We start from the raw sequence: 23,445 nt of genomic DNA on the forward strand, positions 1-23,445 counted from the left end.
ATACCCTGGAGCAAGTGCAGTGAAAGGGAAAGGAGTGGGATCTATGATCATGGAGTTTGTGTTCACCCTTTCTGCCTTCATCTCCTGTTTTTGCATTGCTGAGATCTGCTTTCCTGTTCCTCTTCATCTGCTTATAAACATGTCAATGTTCCCAGAGCTAAGCAGCTCTTTTCTCTAGCATCCTTCAGCACAGCTAAACAAGCAAGATCCCCAGAAGTGCAAGGAGCTGTTGTACTGCCTGCCCAGGAGATGGGGGAGGTAAGAACCCTTTCCCCTGTGGTGGTGGTAGGCAGCAGCTTCCTACAGCCAGCAGAAACCAGGACAATTTCACAGCATCATAACTCCAGGGGCTGCCTGCTTCTGGTATCTTCCCGAGTGGATGTGCTCTTCCCCAAGAGTTGAGGACACCAAATTTCAGCTGACATCCAGGAGTTTTTATGGAGTTACTCAGCTCTTCATACAAACAAGGCTTGTGCTTGATGCCTGAAATGAACATGTTATACGGAATCTGGGAATAATTCATTTTTCTTAGTTATTTCAGGCAAGGCAAATAAAACCAAAATGGTCATGTAAAACAATAATTTATGCTAGAACTAGGGGTTTTTAAATATAAAAACCAGCAGTATTTTTTTTCTGGGGCATGTGGCATGCCCCTGTACAAATAGGTATCATGCTCAGCCTGGGCTCCTCCCAGTCTTGTGCTGGTCCTAACTACACACTGCAGGGCTGAGCTCTTACATTGGATCGTGTGAGAGCCAGTAATTGCATCAGATCTAATTAATTACATGTTATTGTATCTCTGAATCTGTATTTCTTCATTTATGCTGGAAGGAAGCACTTGCATTTAAAACAAACAGCTGCTTTGGCTTGAAGGATGAAAGTTTAATTTTCAGAGAGGGAACATACAAGTTGTTTCACCCTTCTTGGTCTCATTCATAGGCCAGAGAGAAAATTAAGGTTACATGTTTTTGAAGTATCTGACTTGCTAAATGCACTGGGACAGAGTGAACCCTCGAGAAGTTCTCCTCTTCTGGAGAAGGCTCTGCTTGACTTGGGTGAGTCAGCAGAAAGTGACATCTTTCATTCCAACCTTCTGGGCAGGGCTTTCACTTCTCCTTTGGTCATGGGACTGATCCTGCTTCTGTTCTTCCTTGCACTTGTTTTGTAAAGGACAAAGCCAACTTGAAACCTTGCTATTTCCAAAAATATAAGTTTAAAATAATTCCTTGAAACACTTGCTAATTTACAGCTTTACATCTCATTGTTTTTTTTCCTGCTTGTAAAGAGGTCAACTCTCCTACTGCTGGGTAACCTTCATGAGCCAAGAAAGCCAACCAGGCAGGGCAGGCTGGAGCAACCACGAACTTTCCCTGCTGCTGGGTGCCCTTCCTCTCCTGGCTGCCCTCCGTGTGCTGCACCAGGGAGGGTGTGGGATAGCTGTCGGCACTGCCAGTGGAAAAAAAAGATCTTTTTCCTGAATCTCAGAGTTTCAAAGAGAGCTAACATCACTCAAAAACCTGCTTCAGTACAGGTAATTTAAGCTTGGATGTATCCTTTGAACTTCTCTGCATGTTTGTCTTCTGATTAAATGGCAGAAGGTTACCATGTAGGCATTTGGTGTGATTAAAAGCTAGTTGGAGCAGTTTTGGCAGAGGGGGTTGGGGAATGCTGCTCAGGCAGCGTTTGACATGCCATGCATGTTTTGCCAACGTCTGGTAGGTGATCAGGAGGAGGGAGAAGTCATAAACACCATTTGCTTTCAATTCAGGCATGTTTGCCCTTGAAGAAACCCAGCCAAAAGTCACCCCAACTAGGAAAATGTGGATACAAAATCAAGTAGGAGATTTGATTTCATTTGTCAGATGAATTGTTTTACCCCTTTCCCACTCAAAACAGGGAAATCTGATTAATTATGTCCTTAAGAGCATAAAGCTGTGATAGCTCAGATACTTTTTGACAGCATATTACAGTGCACAGCCTTGCAGATTTCAGTACACTGAGGGACTGTAGACTCTAAAGAGGTTTTTGGTAGCCACTATGGTATTGTTTTTCACCAGTTTCTACTGTCCAGTCCAGTTTAATTAACCTTTAGATATCTCAAGAGCTTTCATTTCTTCCCTTCAAATACAATCTGGTCAAGTCTCAGAGGTACAGACACAACAGGGATGAGCTATCTTAGTGAAGTTTTTCTGGTCACCCTTGGAGCATGTTGTAATAGCTTTGTTACCATTTCAAAATGATACAAATATCCAAATTGGACCACTGTTGTTTCTAAGGTCTTCACCTAAAAGAAGCAAAGTCAAAAACCTGTCTGAACCTGCCACTGTCACTGGAGCAATGGACATATAGTCAGAGAGGAAACTGGAGCTCAGCTGTGCCTTATGTTCTCAGTGTCCATCATCCATTCATCCATCACCACAACAGAAAGGCTTTGAATCTTGATAAATTCTAGGGATTAATTAATTTTGCATTTCAAACCCGTGGAAGATGGTAAGTAACCTTCATCATATAAAATTCAGTGTCCTCCCAGATTCTACAGCAGAAGAAATAGAGAACATCAAAAAATCAGCAGCCTGACTCAGCCTGGCACATGCTAGAGAGCCACAAGGAAAATGGAAAGTCACATTTAAGGTAGAACTAGCAGCAGGTGTGGAAAGAAACACAAATTACTGTGGGCAGAAACTCAAGGAAGAGCATAATATTTTGGCCCATTTTGCTTTGCAAAATAGCCGTGGTGCTGCACAGGGTGCACACAAACAGATGCGCTCCAAGAACCGCTGATCTACAGCCAAGTCCTGCTTTGGGCATGGACACAGGGCTCCCAGCTCAGCCCGTGGGACTCAGCCATGTGCATCTGAGCATGGAGGTACCCTCAGGTGCACAGAGTTAAAGCACACTTGACCTTTGGAGGGTTCCTCTCCTGTGCTCTGGTGGGCTGGACCTCACCACCTGCATCTCTTGAGTCAAGCTGCTTCCCCCGTTACTCGCTGAGGTGCTGAGATGCTGTCGCCAGTGCTTGCTTAAATGCCACTGCCTCCATTTTCTCTGAACTTCCAGCTGGACCTGGGTAGAAAGGTCACAAAATACTTAGTTCAGCTAGTTTATGTTGGAGCCCTGCACTGCAGAGAGCAGCATAACAGGAAAATGAGAGCGGCTTACCTTTGCCAAGGTTTGGGTTTATTTATTTAAACCCCAGTTTAAGAGGTTAAGGTGAGGCCTGTTTCTTGACACTTTTAGTGATACTGTTGTTGCAGTGACACATCTTTATATTTAATTGCAGGTGAAACTGTTCACATAATCCAGCTGACCTTAGGAAGGGTTTGGTGTAGATTTTTTCCAAAATTTTAAATTTAGATATAAAACCAGGACATTTTGGCACTCTAAGGTTAAAAAAATATGCACATTTTCTTTTCAAAACCATTTTTTCTGAACCCTGTTGGCAGATCAGTCAGAGTATTTCAAAACTGTCTTTCATTTCAAAGTGACTTTTTCTTAGGCACTGCTTGCTTTTTTTTCCCCCTTCCAATTAGCTCTACATCTTCCAGGTTTGTATGCTTCCCCTCACCTCTACCAGCAGCAGCATTTCAGAGTGCAAGTTCTAGCCCAGAAGCCTGGGAGTTGTCATGCAACTATAAAGGAAACGATCCCTCTACCAAAAGCTTTACCTTATAAGAATCCTAATAAACTTGGACTGGGTATAGCTTTTGATAGATTCCCTCCTAAGGATTGAGTAAATAAAGCAGCCATGGATGGGGTGGCAGATAATGGTATCATACCTCAGGACCAGTCAGCTGTCAGTGTGACTGTGTGAGGGATGGTGCTCCCACCCTCAGTTCCCAGACAGTAATAATGTTATCTGATTTATGAAAGGGTTGCAGTAGTTGAGAGGTGAAGTTTACATCTGGCATACAATTACCTACACTTGCCAGGTCTAGGAGGAATTTCAAGACTGATGGTAGGTAGCTGGGAAGAAAACCCTCAGACAAAGTGTGTAATTCATTGGGGGATGTATCCCACTGATTAACGAGGCATGCTTCAGCAATAAAAAAGAATGTTATACACATGAAACTCACCTCACCATTAAGAAAACAATAAAGTACAGCCACAACAAAGCCCTAAAAGATAAAAGAATCGTGGTCACAGGATTGCAATTTCAGCTTTTGAATGGGGATGAGGCATCTCAGGGGAAATCAGACAGATTGGCTTTGCCATTGGAAACTCAAGTCTGTTGCAGAGTTATATGTTCTACCTCTTTTTCTTATTTAAAAGAAATAATAGGTTGTCAAGTATTACCTGGAATGATCCAAGAGCCAATTCAAAAAACAGCTGAATTTCCATTGTGCCACTGCTTGCATCCTCAGGGAAAAAAACAAAGATGATATAGTGGACCCCAAAGAGAGGAATGAGGAGGAGTGTTGACTTTGCGAGTCTCCTGAGAATGAAAACAGGGGGAAAAGCTGGTGTAGAAGGAGCAAGAAATGCTCAGGTGACCTTGAATGTCTTATAAGGGATGTAAGGGACATACTTGTATTGGTTGAAATCACTGCTCCGTTTTTCAGGGGAGCTGAGCTTCCTCATCAGGATTCTTAAAATGTTGACAAAGAGAATGAAATTAATCTGGAAAAAACAAACAAAACAAAACAAAATAAAACAAAACAAAAAAACCAAAACAAAGTAAGAATACAAAAGCAACCCACCAAACAACAAACCCAGTATCCACTTATGTAACTGGCAAGTATCAGCAGAACCACTTTGGGAGGTTTGGATGGAGCAAAAAGATTAGAGGGGTTGGGGCTGGCCTGCCTGTGTCCATGTTCCCATCCCAGTCTCTGTTCCTGTTCCTCCAGCCTGCTTGGTCACCCTGGGCTTGGATGCTGGCTGCTTTCCCTGCTGGTTTGATGCAGCTTTGGTTATGGTCAGGGCTTGTTAACCCGGCAAATCACCAAAGGGCAGGGAAACCAGGAGCATCGATTTGGTCCCCTCTGGCTGTGGGGTTCTGAGAGCCTCTGCACAGTCTGGCCCCACTTTGGATGCCAGCAAAGGGGAAGCACTGGAGCTATCAGTTGCTAAATAGAATAGAACTACAAGTGTTCTTTTTTTCCCTGCTAAAAGCACTCCATGTGGTTTGGGATCACGAGGCAAAGTAGTTAAAAGTGGGGAGAGAGTCGACACTGGAGTTCTTCCTTTTGCATTTTCCCCATCTCGAAGGGTGGGTATCAGATAAAAATGCTGATCTGCTCAGTTTGAGTGCAGATGAGGCAATAGCTGTTTCTGCTCGTTTGACCCTCAGGCAAAGAATGGGAGTTGCAGGGGAGGTAGAGCCGCCTGAGCGTGTCTGTCTGTCTGTGTGTCTGTCTGTCCCGCTGCATCCCGTGGGGAGCCACCTCGGGCTGATCTGCCCTTGGCTTGCAAAGCCGCAGACCTGCGCCCCTCCTGCAGCACCCTGCGCTGTGGCAGCCCTTAACCCCTTCCCTGAGCCGGGAAACTCGGCAGAGCTGCATCCTCTTCATGGTGGGTCCTGCGTGCCTGGGGGCATTGCAGCAGGGCTCTTCCTAAAAGAACTGGGTCTCCTGGAGATGGGACAGACACAGCAAGTGCCTGAGTTCTTTAAAGTTACTGGATGGAAAGGGTGCAGCTGTGGCTGCTGAGGGAGTCTTTGAGAGGGCTGGAAGTTTGGGGAGGCTGGGGAGGGAGGAGGAAAGGAATAGAGCTGGAGGGCTAGAGGTGGAGAGCATGGAGGAAAGGAATACTTCAGGAGGTTCAGGTCTGGGTATTCTGGGATTTTTAACCCGTAAGGCCAGGGAAGAGCCGTGTAGGCTGAGCAGGACTTTTCAGTGATAAAAGCCACGGGGGAAAGGGGAGCGTTGGGATTCCTGCCCGGAGGAATTGCCCGCGGGCAGCGCAAGAATGAGCGAGAGCCGAGGAGCACAAAGGTGTTTATCCGTGCTGATTTTCTGCCTTTTCAACTGCTGAAGGCTGTGAGGAATACAGAGATTAGATCTGAGTGCTTAAGATCTGGCTGTTTGTTTGGTTCTGGGCTTGAGTAAAGCCTCTTTTGGGGAAAACCTGCAGTCATGCAGGCGGCTTCTGCCTTCAGTGGCCAAACAAGGCAGGATCAACATTCTGAGGACACTTGGAAGGCGATAGCGGGTGGGGGCCGCCAAAAGATAAACTAAGATTGTGCTTTTTGTCTTGCCTGGTTCTTTTTGGCTTTTATATATTGCTGAGTGGTTCCTAGCATGAGGGTAGTTTCATAAAGAAAAATAAATGCTATGACCTCGTTAAGTTGATCCCAAATCACTTGTGCAAGCGGTCCGCTGCTTATCTTGTAGGGGTGCAGGATTGCTCACTAGTCAATAGGTGCAGAACTTTAACCCACCGTCTCTGGTGCCTGGCTTTCTGAGAAGTGTGCAAGTGTCGCAGTTTGTGTTTTGCAAACAAAATGGTTCTTACTGGAAACATAAAAACCTCAACCAGCCCTTGGGGTTTCGCTTGGAGTGTCAGGAGGTTACTTGAGAATAACCAGCAGTTCACATTTCTGGGCTAGGGTTTCAGTCAGGTCATTCATTGCAGCAGGATCTTCATCAAGCAGAACAACTATCCCAAGCAGCAGCTCCAGCCCTCTCGTACCTAAGGCTCTGAAGGAAAGTACCAGCAATTGCTCAAAACACAGGTGCTGAGTATTATACACAGCAAACTGCTCTTTTCATCACTGCTGCCTTGCACTGGGCAGGCTCACACTGAGTTTCAATGCCTGTGCCTTAATTCACTCAGCAGTGCCTCAGTGCTGTCCACTAATATATGGTGTGTGCAGCCTGTGAACTGTTTTCATTCCTGAAAACAAAAGCCAGTGGTCATGTAAGGCAAGTTAATTTTGGCTTTGCTGAGAGAGGCATTGACCAGCAGACACAAAACTAATTGTACTGAAATGTACAGCCACTCATTTCTCCTCCGGAGCTTTCCTTGAAGCTGTCCAAAACAAGCTTCCACAAAACAGCCACGTTCATGTGAAATCAACAGGATGTGGAAACCTGATCTTCTTCAGGCTCCTGCTTCCTGGGAGGACACTCTAGCTTTTTTTGTGAACTTAGCTTTGGGGCATTAGTAACTAAGTCCTGCTGAGCAGAAGTTGCTTAAGCAGTAACTCATGGGTCACACCGGTTCAGACACATGCCTAAGATCAGTTCATTAACACACTTCTAAAGCATGTTGAATAGATGAGTTCTGACTTCACAGTATTTGAAAATACAGTTTGAATCTGCTTGTCCCAGAAAAGACTTACAAAAATAGACACAACTATGGGGCCTCTAATGATCCACCAGGTATTGGCATCAGTGTTAATGTCCCAACACCTGTAAAAATAGAAGGTGCAGTCAGTTATCAAAACATTGGTATCTTTTCAAACAGGTTTAGTCTGTTTTGCACCTTAGATAGGCCCCTATTCTCTTTTCTACAAAACTAATTTCCTGTTCTGAGTGGTACAATGTGTCTGACAGAAAACTGCCCACCTGCACTGGACAGAAACAAGTCCTTCCCTGTTCAAAATTTTGAAAGGGAAAAGAAACAAAGTTTTACTCTTCAGAAAGTTAAATGCAGATACTGAAAACATCGTGGTCTGAATTCATACCCGAAGGCTACCTTCTACCCTCAAAAATGCTCAAATGGAATTGGAAGCTTTTTCTCGTGTTGCTCAGCTGTACCTCTACTCACATCCACACTAGGATCCAGGCTCCCACCACAGCAGGATGTGGACTGATTTACTTGCTCCCAGCAATTAGAAATGAGCAGAACCCCATGGAACGGCCTGCACAGGGGCTGCATGCTCTCCCCACTCCATACCACTTACCCAATATTTTCATGGAGTTGCCGAGCAGTCGCCCATGCAGCCACAAACACCGTTGGGGCACCTGCAATTGGAAAAACCAGTTATTGCTTCACGAGTCCATCCCAAAGGCAGAAAAACCCCAGCTGTTCTCACTGAAGGGAGAGCCAGTACCCCATCCGAGGGCGATGAACCACCAGAGGAACTTCCTTTCCGAGAAGAAGGAAATCACCAGGAGAGTGTGGAGGTACAGTCCTTCCACAAGGAGCCAGCTGTAGTTAGACATGATGCAATACTGAAAGAAGACCATGGTGAGCTTACAGCCAGCCTGAGGAAAGAGAGGATAATTAACTCCTGCCTGGGTTTGTTCCTACCTTCTAACAGAGACAGCAAGCTGTAAATTAATCTTGGCAAATATAGATTTCATAGCAATTAGGGGACTAAATGGGTGTCCTCAGACAGGGGTTCACATGACAAGAAAGCAGAGCTGGCACTCCTAAATGCATTAATCAACTGCCTCACTAGAAGAACTGAATGTGTCATGGACACTTGGATTCAGGTTACTGTCTCAGGGGAATTTCACTATTACTATCTTTCTAGTACCAGTAACACAAATATCACCTTAGAGGAGCATATGAATGTTATTGTCAATCCTTTTTTTTTTTCCACAAGAAAAGCAGTTGACAAAGACAAACTAAAATGTTCTCAAAATGTTATTTTTCTGCAACAAATATCCAGCAAAACCAGTAGGATAAAACAAAACAAGCCTATTTTTGTTCCTCTCCCTAAATCTTATCTTTTAGTTTAAAGCAGTGACCACCATCTCCAGTGTTGCTCACCCCTCCTCATACCCAAATTTTCAAAATAGTTTGCTGCCAATAAACAGAGAAAGGCAAAACCACTTCAAAATTTGGGAGGTCCCAGACTGAGTGCAAGCCCTTACCTTACTATCAAGTCTCACACTGCAGTGTAAGTCAGCAATATTTAATGTGTTCTCAGAGAAGGGGCAGAGCATACCTCTCTTCTCCCATAGCCCCTCATGATGAACATGAATCTGGGATGGAGATTTCCTTCCCTGTACACTAAATCCTGCTAGGATCCTGCTGAGAGATTGGGGGGTGGAGCAAGCTGGTGAGCAGAGGATTACCGTGTATGCCCCACAGTAATTTGTGTCTTCAGAGGAAAACAAAACAGCATCCTTGATGAAGTTGGATGAGGCTCGCAAAATGAACGATGTGAAGAGATGCATGTGGATGTAGTTCCTTGTGCAGTGAAGTCTTCTGCAAAAAAAAAAAAAAAATGAGAGAGATCCAGTAAAGTGACATTCCTCACCAGTGTAAGGAACCTGTGGCTGTAAACAACAGGTTTCAATCCTTAGTAGTAATAAAGTGACAAATGAAGAACAGTGTTTTCTGTCTATGAAAGGAAGACTAATGCATTTCCCAAGAGGGATATCCTAGAGAAGACCTTAAAAAGCTACAGTCATATCTACTCCACTCAGGTACTAAAACAAGCTGAACGTTACCAGGAAAATTGTGATTTCACGCCAATATGCTTGTTCTAGCATCCCTCCTTCCCTCCCTTCTGTAGTAACATGACCCTAAGGTGTTTATTCACACCTGGATGAATTTATTTATTCTGCCAGCACAGTGCACTTGTGCCTGCAGTGTTTTCTGTATTAAGTCTCCACATAGTCTGTGTCCAGAGGCAGTGCAGCCTGAATAAAAATTTGCAAAGTAGTTGGATTTCCTTTTGCCCAGAGGTGCCGCCCTAACTTTTACTGTAAGGGAAATTAATTTCACTGAATAAGCAGTACAGTACAAATTCCAGGTTACAGGGATAAGTGAAGATAAGCTGCATGTCAGATTGCTAACAGAAACCTGAAACACTTTACCACAAGTCAGTGCAGTGGCACTTAGAACAAAGTTTTAGCCACAGTCTCAAGTGGGGAAAAGAGCAGCAGAGGGAAAGACACTCAGCCCAAGGGACATTGAAATCATGGGAAAACCTCATCAGAGAGTTGGTGCAAATGCCATTTAAACATGCATCCAGCTGTGATTTGGAAAGAAAAGGAGAGCACAATATAATGAGCAACCCTGACATTTTCTGGGAGACAAGATTCAGAGATAAATTTTGTCACTGATTTCTGTAAAGGTTTTCAGATATACTTCAATTTTTAGCTTGCTCAGAAAGTCAATAGAAGGATTTGTGTCAGCTGAGATGACCAGAAGTCCTGGCCAAACACAAACCAGAGATGATTCTCCTCACCTAAAGGAGGCCAGGACCACCAAGGCTACCATCAATGTCACAAGGGAGGTGCAGTATCCAACGGTGTACATGGTCTTCAGGGTCATGAAATAAGAACGCTGCAGGGGAACATATAATCACATCTTTACCTTGCCTGCCTGGTAGAGATCATCCTGCACCAAAAGAAAGATCCCTCCTCCTATTTAATAAATAAATTTTCTTGTAAAATCAGCTATTGACCCTTAGCAACAACTACCAATCATTTGCAGAAAGTATTCACGCTGGAAACCACCAATAGCAATAGGCCCACCTGGGTTAAATCACAACATCAATCAGTCTCTGCTAAAAGTTTCTCCCCAGGGCCCCAGCAGAGCAGAACTGTGGCCATGGGCACTCAGACTCACTCTGGCCTCGTTGGTTGTGTCGTTGACATTGTAGCCACAAGCAATGTCAGGTCTGGGGTATGGCTCTGACCAGCCCTCACTGGTACAGTTTCGGTACACAAAACCTGTGTGGTAACAATAAAAAAAGACACAATGGGGTATGACCATTTCCAGTTTTATCTTTGTTGTCCTCGGGGTTCAGTCACTATGTAGGGTTGCTCCACGAGGTAGGGGTGTGTTACCCCAGGCAGTGCACTCTGCATAGCTGGAGGCAAAATGCAGCTGAGCTGATTCTGTTGATACTTGCCTGGTGTACTTGTGTGGGTCATAATATTGTTTGCCCACTCAGGGATGACTGTGATGGATGTGTTTTTATTAATTGCAACATAAATAATACTGCTCAGTACATCTGGTGTTTCTTGGCCACTATTCCAAGATCAGCAAACACATGACTTGTTCAGTCACAGATTCAATCTCCATGCAAACCTGATACTCTGCTGAATGCTCCCACCTCCTTACTGTGGTTTGTCATGCTCCAAATAGAACACAAAACTGTTGATGGTCACAGATTTTCAGTAAGATTTAAATGAATACTGAAAATCTTTTCCTCACACTGGGCATTATTTTACACAGTTGATTTCCTTGCTTACTTGCAAATTAAAGGTTAGGAAGAAATTCCCCTCACTTAAGCTCAACTTCTGGAAAGCTGAGTACTTGAGTCCAACTGTGTCCCTTGTGGCTGTCTTCAAAGAAAAATAGACATTTGCAGAATTCAACTTGTTTTTTAGGCTGGTATCCACAAAGGACAGTTTGCCTCTTCTGCTGGCATGTCTGACTTTTAGACTTCTAATGCTGAGTGAGATGAATGCCCAGCAAGTTGCACATGGCTGAATAGGATAGTTTTGAACTTGTCCATATTAATGGTTGGTCCTAAAGTGGAAGTGGGAAGTCCTGCCCAACACCACTTACAATGTCACTGGAAGAAAGTGGCCCTAGGAGGCATTTGTCATGTGCTGAAGAGAAACTTTTACAAAGAAGTAAAACAACTGCCCACTGTCCTAATCCCGGTGATCTATCTGGTAAGAGTCATACTTCAGAAACGTGGAGTGAAATCCTGGCTTTGTTGCAGTGATGGCAATGCTAGCAAGTATTTAAAGGGGATGTGAAACCAGCAGTCCTTCCTAGTACAAGCCTTGCCAGAGGGCACCATAAAAGTCTATTTTTTTTCTCACATATTTAGACATGAGGACTTTAGGGTGTCTGGCTCTTGCAAAACATCCCTGCAGTGCTGAAGGAACTGAGGGAGATGCATATGCAGCAGTGTTTGGCAATGGTTTGTCCTCTTTGGAGCCCTACTGGAATTGTCAAGACAGAGCCAAGGCTCCTGCTACCTCTGGGCTGGTGACCTGACAGCATGTCTGCACTTGATTTGAACTCACCTCTGTAAACCTGCAAGGCACAGCAAACATGCTTAAAGCCCTGAGTGGTAAGAGTTCTGGGTGTGTCCTAATCAGACTATTATTCTGATGCTTTTTTGAACATCTTGTTCCATTTTAGCATCTTTGAAAGAGCCAGGCTGGCTTTATAAGCCAGGTTTTCTATGTTTTGCTGCAGTGCAGCAACAACAGCAAAGAAGCAGCTCTCCCAAAATGTTCTCCCCACCCAGTAAGGGTGGTGGCAGATTCTCTACTTCACTGTGAGCAAAGCACTGTGCTTGTAAGTATGCCTGTGACTGTTTTGTGCTCGAGGCTGTCAAAGCAGATCAGACAAGAGGAGGTGAAGTTCTGTGTTGGTGTGCACATGCAATCACATTACATGCAAAGCACAGGAGATTGTGCCAGGTACATCATATGGATGGGCACAAGGAAAATTTTAACAGTGCTCCTGAGTTATGGGTGACACACACACTGGGGAAACTGCAGCATCCCCCACTCTGAGCAGACTGGGAGTCTGCAGTTTGTCTAAGGATTTGGCTTGGTGTTTACTGGTACTTTGGAATTGCCTAGGCATGAAGGAACTCTGGCTAAAGGGATGTCTGTGGCACTGGGGCTATCTGATGTGACCTTTGCCTCTGAATCCTCACGATTGTCACACCTTCCTCATTCCTTGCCTACAACACTATGCTCAGTTCTGTTACTTGGTTCCAGATAATTTTGTTTCTTTGGTCTGCTCTGTAGAAAGGGACCAGGGAGTCTGGACTGCAAATGCAAGTCTAGATGTGAGCACAGAGACCAAGGTTTGGGCAGAGCTCACATGAATTAACATATGGGCCTTTGGCATATGTGGCTACCCATCTGCTTTGTAAGTGGTGAAGAGAGAAAACCTTTGCTTTTCTTTTGAAGCAAGCAGATCCTTGCTTTTCTTTTTAAAAATTGTTTCAAACAGGTCAATGACTGTAGCAGTATATAAACTCTGGCGTCACAAGCCAACCAGAGTATAAAATCAAAGAGGAAGGTGGCTATGAAAATGAGGTTAAACTACTGCTGACTTTGTCCCAGATGCAGAGACTGAAATAAGATGTTGATGATGGACCAGGTCCTGGGGTTCTGTTTTGAACACTGTCACTCTGATTACTGTTTATCAGCTTCTCGATAAGGAGGGCAACTAAAGTTTAAGCTGACTACCTCCAAGATAAGGCAGTGAACATCCGAGATGCAATTATGACCTTTGGAGGTACAAATTCCTGCTTTCTTCCCCGGTGAGAAGGCCAGAGGCAGGGCGCAGTTCCCTCTGGTGGCTGTACCAGCAGGGATTTCAGTTACTGCGTTTAAGGGCCGGGATCACTGTCTAAAGAGACGTAGATGCCAGACGGATGGTTTGTTCAGCGATCTAAGCCTTTGTGTAGTTTATCCTTTGGCTTTAAACCGGCTTAAAGGGCTCAAAGGGCAGATAATGTTCATGTGTACAGAAAGTAGCAAGGTTTTTATTTTAATCTGAGTGGCTCATGTCTGATTTAATTTAAAGAGCACTAAGTGCTTCTCCTTTGAGTTATGTAATCTTTATTAGACAATCTAATACTTTGTCTCCTGTTCCTCCCTTCATAAAATGAATCTGTCTGCTTTTCTGTAAGTACTGGACCTCATTAATCTGTGCCCTATAACTGAAGAATGCAAAACGCTCTTCTCATTTAAATCATTAACTCCCTAAAGAGAAACGTAAACACATTTCTTAGGCATTACTGAAAAGCATAAATGAACAGAAAGCAGGTTTACTTAATAGCTCATGATTACTGTAGTCTACTGGGAGTAAATTTCACTTCATTTCTAGCTTAGATATCCCAGAAAAAAAGGACAAAAAGCATTGCTTGAGCTCACCTCTATTTGAGTGAATTGTTTGGTGAGCCATGAAACCTGAATTTCCATGAGATTGTGCCACTTGTATGGATCCTGTCACAGTCAAGAGAGAAATCCCCAGTGCATATTTCCTCTTAATGATGGCAAAAAAGGGGATCTTTTCTGCCTGCCTAGCTGGATGTTTTGCCAAAACACATGTGAACCTAATGCTGTGTGGAGTTTTGTCCCCATCAAGCTCCTCTGGGACCAGCCACTGGCTCTAGCAGTTATTAAGAGGGAAAGACAGAAATAAACACAGAACCTGAGTGGAGAAAACCCTTTTCCTTAAGAAACTATGCTAAAAACCTGCTTTTCAGGATAGCATTTAATTCCTACATTTTTTTCCATCTGGCTGTAAAACACAAACACTTAAAAGATCTTGATATATTAATTCCATGCTTTTCCATGTTCAGCTTAGTGGTGGAAACAGACCTGCTAAGTAACTATTGTTCTTTAAAAGGAGGGGAAAAATATTGATTTCAAGTTCAGACCTGAGTGTGGCATTTTTGTAAAGAAATAAAAAATAAAGTGTTTAATAAAAAACACCGGGGTGAGAAAAGCATCATTTTAGCATTACCTTTTTTCCCAGTCAGCATCTGAAAGAATTCGGGGCAGTGAGCATTGACAGTCTGTCCCACAGTGGATGAAGGCCAGCAGCTCATGTTGTCCCACATTCCAGCACATCTGCCTGGGAGGGCAACAAGGAAATATCATACAACATCTGCCAGTGACATGACACCATGGAACTTCTTCCAGCAATGAAACACTGGGAGACATCCCCAAGCAGCACAGCACCATCCAACATCTCCCATGGACCAAGGCAGCTACGGGAACAAAGATACTCAGTGCTCTGAAAAGCAAGCTGGATGAGACAGCAAGTCCTGCTGAGAGCTGGATAGGACAGAGCAGGTCCTGATTTCTTCAAACCAGCCCCAGCAAGCTCCCAGACCTGTCCCATTCTTGTCATTGATCCCACTGGTCTCTACTAGACACACAAATAGCAGTTAGAGTCATTATGAATTTCACGTCAAGCCTTTTGCTACCTGTTTGCTGGTAACTACTGAATGGCCCTGGAAAGATGAAGGAAATTAGACGGGAATATTTAAACTTATTTTCAGTCTTTCTAAAACTTTCACTTTGAGACAGCCTAATGCTTTCCTTATATAATATTTTGTAAATATGAAAAAATGCAACTAGATGACCCTGCTTGAGCAGGAAGGTTTGACCAGATGATCCATTGGTCCCTACCAGCCTCACCCATTCTGTGATTCTGTGTCTAGGAGTTTAAAAAGCTTCAGGATGATACTTAAACCACAGATCACTTAAATCACAGACTATTCTGAGTTGCAAGGAACCCACAAAGAGAGTACAACTCTAAAGTGAATGACCCATTTGGGGATCACACCCACAACCTAGACATTATTAGCACTATGCTCTAAGCAGCTGAGCTAATCTCATCATACTGGGGGAAGGATAGAGAGGACCAGCATCAATGTCTTCCTCTTATCACCATAAATACTCCTCTCTTTCACTGTGCTCAGGCTGTGGTGAAGTGAGCAATGCCAACAGACCACTCACTGAGCTCGGCTGCCCAGACTCACCCCTTTTCCCTCAGGTGCAAGGGCTGCTTATTTTAAGGATGGGCTTGTCATGGTCCCCTCTCACAGTCAGAGAGGGAAGGAGACTTTTCTAGCTGCACCCTCAGCTTGACTGTATTGCCTTCTGGCACGGCTGGTAGAGTTGCGTCAAGGAGCTCATCTGGTGGCCAACAGAGCAGAGTGTGATGGTGATCTCTACTTAGACATCCTGCTTAACTGCTGGATGCTGGCATGGATTAATTTTGGCCTGAGGTGCAGACTGCTAGTAGAGAAGACCTACATTTGATGCTCTTTGTACCAAAGAGAAACTGCAATCCTACTATTTCTTATTTTGCACTTCTCCAGATACAGGTTGAAATCATTCAGACTCACTTCCTTTTGCCTCCACTCCCTGTCAATGGTTTTAGCACAGCCTCCTTTGAGGTTTCTGCAACATAACAGGGGAAAAAAGGCCACTGGGGTGTGTCAGGACTACCCTGTGCCTGCTGTATCCGGACGTGTGCCGTCTGCCCTGCGTGCTCCCTGAAAGCTGAGGGGAGGAAGTGCTGACCAAGCACTCTCCTCAAACACTTCATGCTTTATAAGGCCAACCTCCATTAGCCTGACAAAAATATTTACATTTCTAGAAATGTATTGAATTCCGTCTGTGCAGCAGTCCTAGTGCCTGAAAATACAGAGCTGTTCACAGCCAGGCTGGCACCTCAGCCCTGGTGTCCTCCCTGTGCCAATGTTTATAAGTCTTGGAAAGTATTTACTTCAAAGCAAAAGTTTAAAGGCAAGCAAAACTTCAACTTAGGTGATACTTATGACTTAATGTGCTGCACTGTTTGGTTTATTGAACCTTCATGCCAACACCACAGGCATAAAACCCCAAAATCAGACGCAATGCACAGAAAAACCTGGCAAAATTATGATGTCGGGTGGTTTCCATCCTCAAAGAGAAAACATAAACCAGCTGAGCTATTCCTCCTGCAGGTGGGCTTCTTGCTACTCCTCATGGATAAAAGCCAGTGTCTCCCACCCCCAGCTAGATAAAAAGCCTCAGGGTGGAGACAAAGCACAGCAATACCTCCCTCACAGAGCCCTTTGGGCTCTTTGGGATCTCCCTCAAGCAGCACTCAGAGCATTCTCCCAGTAGCAATACACCATGATCAGGGGTCCCAAGTCTCCAGTAGCTTCCCTGCCCTGCTCCTTTCCCTGCCCTGCTCCTTGCTCCCAAGAGAATTTTCTTGTCTTCACTCATGCACTAAAAAGAGCATAACTCTGACTTGGGTTATGTTAATATTACGCTGCTCCCTTTCCCAGGCTAATGTTATCATAAGGGCAGAGTCCCTTTTCCCTTTTACTGCAGGAGGATAATAAACACTCACTGCTCAGGTACTTTGTGCCTGATTCCCCAGCAATGAATTCCTTTATTTGAGCCATCTTCACAGAGATGTGAGCTCACCAGCAGAGATGGCATGGTGGGAGCTTGTTCCCTGCTTTGTCCTTTTTCCTGCCTGTGCCAGTCAAAGCTTCTGGGGCAGGTGCAGGAAGGACAAGGTACAGAAGGTGCCCCATACCCTGAAAAGCTACTTTTATTCCTCCCTCCATGACCCACCAGGGGTATGCACTGAATTCCTCAGCTTTGTTTCTCTCTTCTTCAAACTGAAATCCTTGTATGAGATTTTCTCCACAAGAACTTCAGGCATGCAGCTACCTTAAAGGCTGAATGTATTTCCAGGTGTGTTATTTCCCAGAATACTCCCTAGCTTACCAAAGTAACAAACCCCTCTTAGAGTTTGGTAGAATTTTAGGTAGAATTACCCCATTTAAAAATTCCAATAGTGAAAGGCCTTGGGTGAACTTTAAGATGTGGATCCAGTTTAAAATTGGATTAAGTCTCTGCTGAGAAGCTACTATTTGACTGAGACAAAACAAGACTATCTGTAAAATAGTATTCCCTGCTAATGCTAGTGCAGGTCCATACCTGCATGGTCCTGTGGAGCTCTGGTGCCAAGGAAACACAGAGCTGAACATGAGAACTATATCACAGGATCAAAGCAGAAAAAGAAATAGTCTGACAAACCAACCTGCTCTTCACTGAAGGAAACAAACTATACTGATTTATTAATATCATTAAACTTCTTATATACAATGAGACAGATCTGCCTTGTGGAGTACCTGGAAGCCTGCCATAAGGTATCCTGTCAATACTATGTGGCTGTAATGCCCTGAAGCTGTGCTCACACCCATCAGTCTGCAAGGGACAGGGATAAAACAGTGACAGAGAAAAATGCAAAACGTCCTAAGAAACCAGGCAGTAGATCTTCCCTCTGAGTTCTGTCCTTGAGCCAGGTCATAGTGAGATTGTTCGTCTCCAACACTCTCTGTTAGAGAGGAAGGCTTTGAAACTAAGAAAACACCTTAACTCTAGCTCCACATGGTAGTTTATCTGTGGCCAGGATAGCCTGCACACAGCACATCTCATGGGAGCTCCTTCCCTGCTCATGCTAGTGAGAATCTTGCCCATGTTACAGTGCACAAAAGTCACCCAGAATCAGTTCAGTCTGTGAGATGCTGGGAGTGACACAACCCCATCCTGTGGTGATGACTGGTCACACACTAAAAATAGTCACATGTGTTGTCTACACCCAATGTTCTCTCTGAGATGCTGACCCAGCAGCTGCCTGGGGGAACTAACACGCAGTTCACAGGCAAGGTTTAATAATCCCTTGCACATGACCCCAGTTGCTCAGCTGTGAAAGCAAAACTGTATACATGATGAGGACTCATCATGTACACAAATTTCCCAGGCCAAAAATCTCCTTTGTATGATGATAAATCCTCACTGAAATTCAAGAACTCTGTTAGGTGACAGTAACTTGGAACAAGGAGGAAGCAATGAGGACCTTCAAGCCACGTGATTTAAATGTTGGCTACTGATCTTCATTGATTTTTAAGGTAAATATAGTTAAGTAAATTTGCAGTTGCTGGGATGAGTTTTTAAATTATCCTTTTCCAAGAAGACATTATTGCAATTTGCAAGATTTTGTTGCTGGTTTGTTCCCTAGTTGTGAGGATTACAGTCAAGCAACTGGGTTAGAAGGTTGCCACAACTTTTCCTGTCACAGTAATGCCAGAATCCTGCTCTCAAAGCCTTGTAACAGATCTTACCTGTTTTTCTGCTCCTAAAGGAGAGATGTATTCTAAGTGCATACCTCCTGTGGGAAGGGATGCCAGGGTATCTGAGTTTGAGGCACCCAGGTCATGTGAGAGCAGCTTTCATTGTGTGCATTTGTTCAGCCTTTACCTGAGCTCAGGAGCAGATCATTTTCAGTCGTTCTGTTCCTTGCCTCCAGGGAAAGAGTCTCCACACACTTTTCTTCCTCCCTTTTCAGTACACTCAGAAGGTCACAGACAGGTGGAATAGCTTTGATCTACAAATTTTAAAAGCAGTGGAATCACTTTTCCTCTTAAAACTTATAAAATCTCAACAGAATATATCCTTTTTATGCTCATATTCCCCATGCAAATCTATCACTTGATTGTGGGCAATATTTCCTTGACATACAGACAATTCTCCGAGTTAAGTCTGCATTTTTGTAGTAGCAGCAGGCAAGCACAGACTGAGTTTATGTCTTCTCCCTTTTGCTGACATTACTGACATTGAGAAAAATGTGTTATTCTGCTAAATTAAGTACATGAACAGGATGCTCTTCCAAAAGACTACAGAAACATCCAGGACACTGCTGGAGTCTCCTAGAGTAACAGAGAATTGATCACTCACCCATGGCTGTGTTAAACCATACACCTGGCAGGTCATTTTCCTGGGCACAAGTGATCCAAATATTCCCACTGGTTGCAGACCACCCAAGCCTGTTTCCCTGCTACCATCTGGTAGCTGCAGCAGCCCACCTGAAAGCAGAATCTCACCCAGTTTTTTTTTGTGAGAATGTAAATCATAATTTTTCTTAAGGTCATTTTCTCATCTTCCCATCCTCCTTTCTCATAAAACCATGTGGAAATGTTAGTGTCCACTCAATTCTAATGTAGCAATTAAATGTGGTTTATGTTTTATGCAGCTGGACCAAAACAAGTTAAAAAATCAAACAGCTACAGACCATTAAAATGACAAATATTGAAAATCATTACAAAATTCTTTGCAGGACATGGTCTTAACAGTTACATTGTTCAGAAAAAAATGTATTTTTACCCTTTGCAGGATAAAAGTTATTTTTACGAGTGTCTATTCTTTTTGACACAAGAAACCTGAATATAAGGAGATGCCCATTATAATGAATTAGGTAATTTCTTTCTAATGGAGAAACACAAAATCCCTATAAATTCTCACTATGGAACTTTTATGTTCATATATATAAATGGATATGTATATACATACATAATGAAGAGATTGCAAGCCAGTCATCAAGCTCTGCTAGTTGAAAAATATCAGATAGAATTTGTTTATGTTCTTTGTTCAAGAGCGTTAACCCAGCAGCATGACATTACTGCTCAACCTAATAAATCTTGCAGTATTGCTAATCACTTTCAGATTGGATTTGGGAGAAAGAACAATCCCTGAAAACCTTGTAATGAGAACTATTACTTTTCTACAATTAAATTTTAGCATACCAGACATTAGAGACCATATTCCCACTATTGTGCCTGGAAATTTTTGAGTATTATATCTCTGAACAAAGTTTGATCTTTTCAGCAGTGTATCATACCTCATCTAATTAGTTTGCTGTGTAAACTTGTGTTTAACTTCAGTATCCTTCTCACTTGTCTTTGTGTGTCATGAAATAAACAAACTAGAGATCACCTGTTTTTGCACAATGTAATAAATTCTCTGGAATCACACACGTAAAGACTTTATATGAAAGAAACACTCTTCTGATGCCAGGATTTGAATGCTGAACATTTGAAGTAGCCAATATAACCAGTCTGGTTTGCATACGGGGTGTTAAGATGATACTGAACATATGTAAAAATAAATGCTAGGAATCATGTTAGCAATGATCTCAGAAACAGGGGAATACTCCATCTTAAAAAAGCCTCTACATTGTGTGGGCACTGTTTTCCTTTAAGAAATGTGGGTCCTAAGGAAGTTTTTATTTTAGAAATGTTTAAATTATGTGTTATTTCTTTATGGCTAGAGTGAGGCCACACACTTTTAGCACACCCAGCTGTGAAGATCACCCTGATGATCTGAAACAGCATTACTTTCTTACACTAAACGTGCTGTTCAAGCAGGAGTACAGCATAGGTAGTGCCTTACAATTACTGTTTTACCCCACAGAGTGATGTCCACCCTATTCTTCTAATCAGCTGGATACCACTTCCTGGGAAAAGATGTACAGCTAACAGGATTTTAAACCCAGGGAAAGCAGAGAGCTTCCAGGTGTGGGTTTAAACACCTTGTTTTCCACCCACCCTGTCCCTGAGCCTGTCTATGCCAACACTGGCATCCAAGGGAGCAGGCTGGGTATGAGTGCTGGGATGTTTGCAGAGCCATGTGAAATCCACTTCCCATGCTGTGGCCGGATAACCCCACTCTGCCACCAGCTGTGCTCAGTCTCACTCGTGTTTACCATCCACAAGTGGGAGCAAACAGCCTGCCCCTGCTGCTTGAGAACGAGGAGGAAAAGGGGCTCCTCTACGTGCAGTTTCTATGTCTCTTTCTAAACAGTTCCCTGAAACAGTTGTGATCTCCTTGACACTTCATCAGCTACTAAAAGATAATTAACTCTGTCCCATACGAAACCAGGACAGAGAGAAAGATCTTGTCATATTTTGTTTAAAGACAGATACCAAACCCATTCCAAACAGAGATAACTGTGATAAATAGATATCAAGAATGGGCAAAAAGCTGCAATATTGATAGCAACAGCCAACACAGTTTTTAAAGTGTGAAATGAATGGATCTAAACATTATCCAGAATTCACAGCCATTTCATTTTAAAATAAATGGATTTAGTATAATAAGAGGATTTAAGGAGCAAGATGCCTGGCAAAATCAAAACACATTTGAAAGATTAGAAGAACCAATAGAAGGAGGTGCTCTTAGGGACACCCTGAGCAATGACATCTATTTATAGAGTCCTCTAGGTAGTACTAAGAATAACCAAAATTACAAGAAAACCGTCACAGTCACAATTTTTATTGCAGAAGATGATCAAAAGGCAAAAGGTTTGAAGATTGTATTCACTCTGCAATTAAAATGTCTAGGTAGAGCTCAGGTTTTCTCACAGTCAGAGCCAAATCCCCTGCTGGTACAAATAAATTGATTTTCCCATTTGTTGCAATAAAACAGTGATTTGATCCTTTTCTAGCTTCTCACACCCAAGCTAGACTTCACCCCTTGTTTTATATGCATTCAAAATATGAATAATCTGAGCAGCACCTGGAGATCATATCCCAGGTTCCACTCTCCTTTCTGACTGATCCAAGCACCTGGAGCTCAGCAGTGACAATCTGCCACATAAATCTCAGTAAAGTGATAAAGCTAAAAAAAAAAAAAAGGAGACAAATTTTGTGGTATAAACATCGCTTCACATTCCTTCAATCTGAGTCCAGGGAGGCACTGCTAGATGTGGGCATTGCCCCTTAAGGTATTGATTGCTGGTGTAAATCAGTAAAGCTTCTCTGAATGGAGTGAAATCTTTTCTCCTTCATCACAGCACCTGCTGTGTTTGTCAAAGTGAGTTAGTAACATTTCTGTCTTTAAAAAGGTGGGGAAACTGAGGCATCCAGCATCTAGTCATCTGGCCACTGTCAGTGCAGGAAGCAGAAGAAGCAAGAAGAAAATTTTAAAATCTCAAGTTCTACATAGATCTTTTTAAACAGAGACATCACAACTTCATGGAATAGAGGTGCTCAGCATTACTCAGATAACAACTGATTCTATGCAAACGGGAATAAATAGATCTGAGCACCTACCGGGACAGTTGAAATCCAGAAGATCACCCAGATGGTCCACATAGTCAATCACAGTCTGTTTTCTTCATCCCTCATGCATCAGAGGTCAGCAGGCTATTTGTATGCTCTCCAGCGTGGCTCCTAGCTCTTTTCACTTCATCCTTTTTCCTCCTTGCTTTTTTCCCTTCCCAGCTTTGACCATCCTTAGCCAATGTTTCTCTCCAGCTGCTGAGCTCTAGAGAGTATCAACAGTGCAGGAACCCCCCTCCCGTCCACCCCGCAACTCTCCTCCTCCTCTGCAGAAGTGCCCTGTCCCAAGAATTACAGCACCTCTCTTGAGCATGTTCCTACTGTTGTCTGCCTCCCTTCCTGGCTATTATTCACTGTTATCGATGGGTGTCGCTGGGCAATGATCATTCCTCATGCTCCTACGATAAGGGACCAAGCAGGGCTCCCCTGCAAGATGTCAGCTCCGCAATGGCAGGGGCAAACAATCAAGGGGGAAGTACAGCCCTGGAATAAGTGCTCTGCTGAGAAACCGAGTTGGAGGAATGTCCTTCAGGCTGCCTGCTTTGCTTCTGCTCTCAATAGCTCTGCACATGCTTCCCACAGGGAGCACACATCCCTGAGAGCCAGAAATCAGGAAGCTAGCAGAGCCCTGTCTGCCTGTCCCACCAAGCCCAGCTGAGCACAGCTGCCAGAGCCGAAGACAACTTCTAGTCTGGGATAAACAGTGAATCTGCTCTTCCCTTCCAGAGAAGACTCCAATAGATTTCATCTGTTATCCCTAAATACTCCCTAGATTTCATCCTCTTCATTCTTTCTTCTGGCATCTGAAGAAACAGCCATTCTGCATTTCATCCTAATGCTATAGACTGGTAGGTATCATTGTATTTGGATCCCACTGGTACCTCATTGCTGGGATGTAGATTTCAGACATCCTGGGTTTCCCAAAAACAGTTCCTTGGTAGTCCCCTCGCCTGTCAGCAGAGCACTCTGTTGTTCCTGGCTTTGTTTCTGTGGCAAAACTATTGTAAAGGGGCTGTGTGCTTAGCTGGGTGTGAGCTCCCAGCTGCCAAGGCAGGCACTCCAAACCCTTGCTGGTCACATTCACTTCTAGCACAATACTGAATAAAGTTTCAAAAAAGAGCCAAAATTTGCAC

The 23,445-nt window shown here is 43.6% G+C and overlaps 1 protein-coding gene across 1 annotated transcript; it reads right to left on the bottom strand.

Annotated features, from left to right (window-relative positions):
- Window positions 1–864: 864 nt before the first annotated feature.
- On the bottom strand, window positions 865–22,471 carry SCTR (secretin receptor). Its single transcript, XM_021548647.3, has 13 exons — window positions 22,304–22,471; window positions 18,675–18,801; window positions 14,362–14,472; window positions 10,474–10,577; window positions 10,091–10,188; window positions 8,970–9,102; window positions 7,997–8,150; window positions 7,847–7,907; window positions 7,283–7,352; window positions 4,526–4,617; window positions 4,294–4,432; window positions 4,074–4,115; window positions 865–3,063 (listed from the first exon to the last, which is right to left on the bottom strand). Exons 1-13 carry the CDS (start codon window positions 22,343–22,345, stop codon window positions 2,887–2,889), a joined length of 1,350 nt encoding a protein of 449 aa, XP_021404322.3. The 5' UTR covers window positions 22,346–22,471; the 3' UTR covers window positions 865–2,886.
- Between the last annotated feature and the right edge of the window lie 974 nt (window positions 22,472–23,445).

Source organism: Lonchura striata, chromosome 7 (genome assembly GCF_050655825.1).
Source record: "Lonchura striata isolate lonStrDom1 chromosome 7, ASM5065582v1, whole genome shotgun sequence".
Taxonomy (NCBI): Eukaryota; Metazoa; Chordata; class Aves; order Passeriformes; family Estrildidae; genus Lonchura; species Lonchura striata.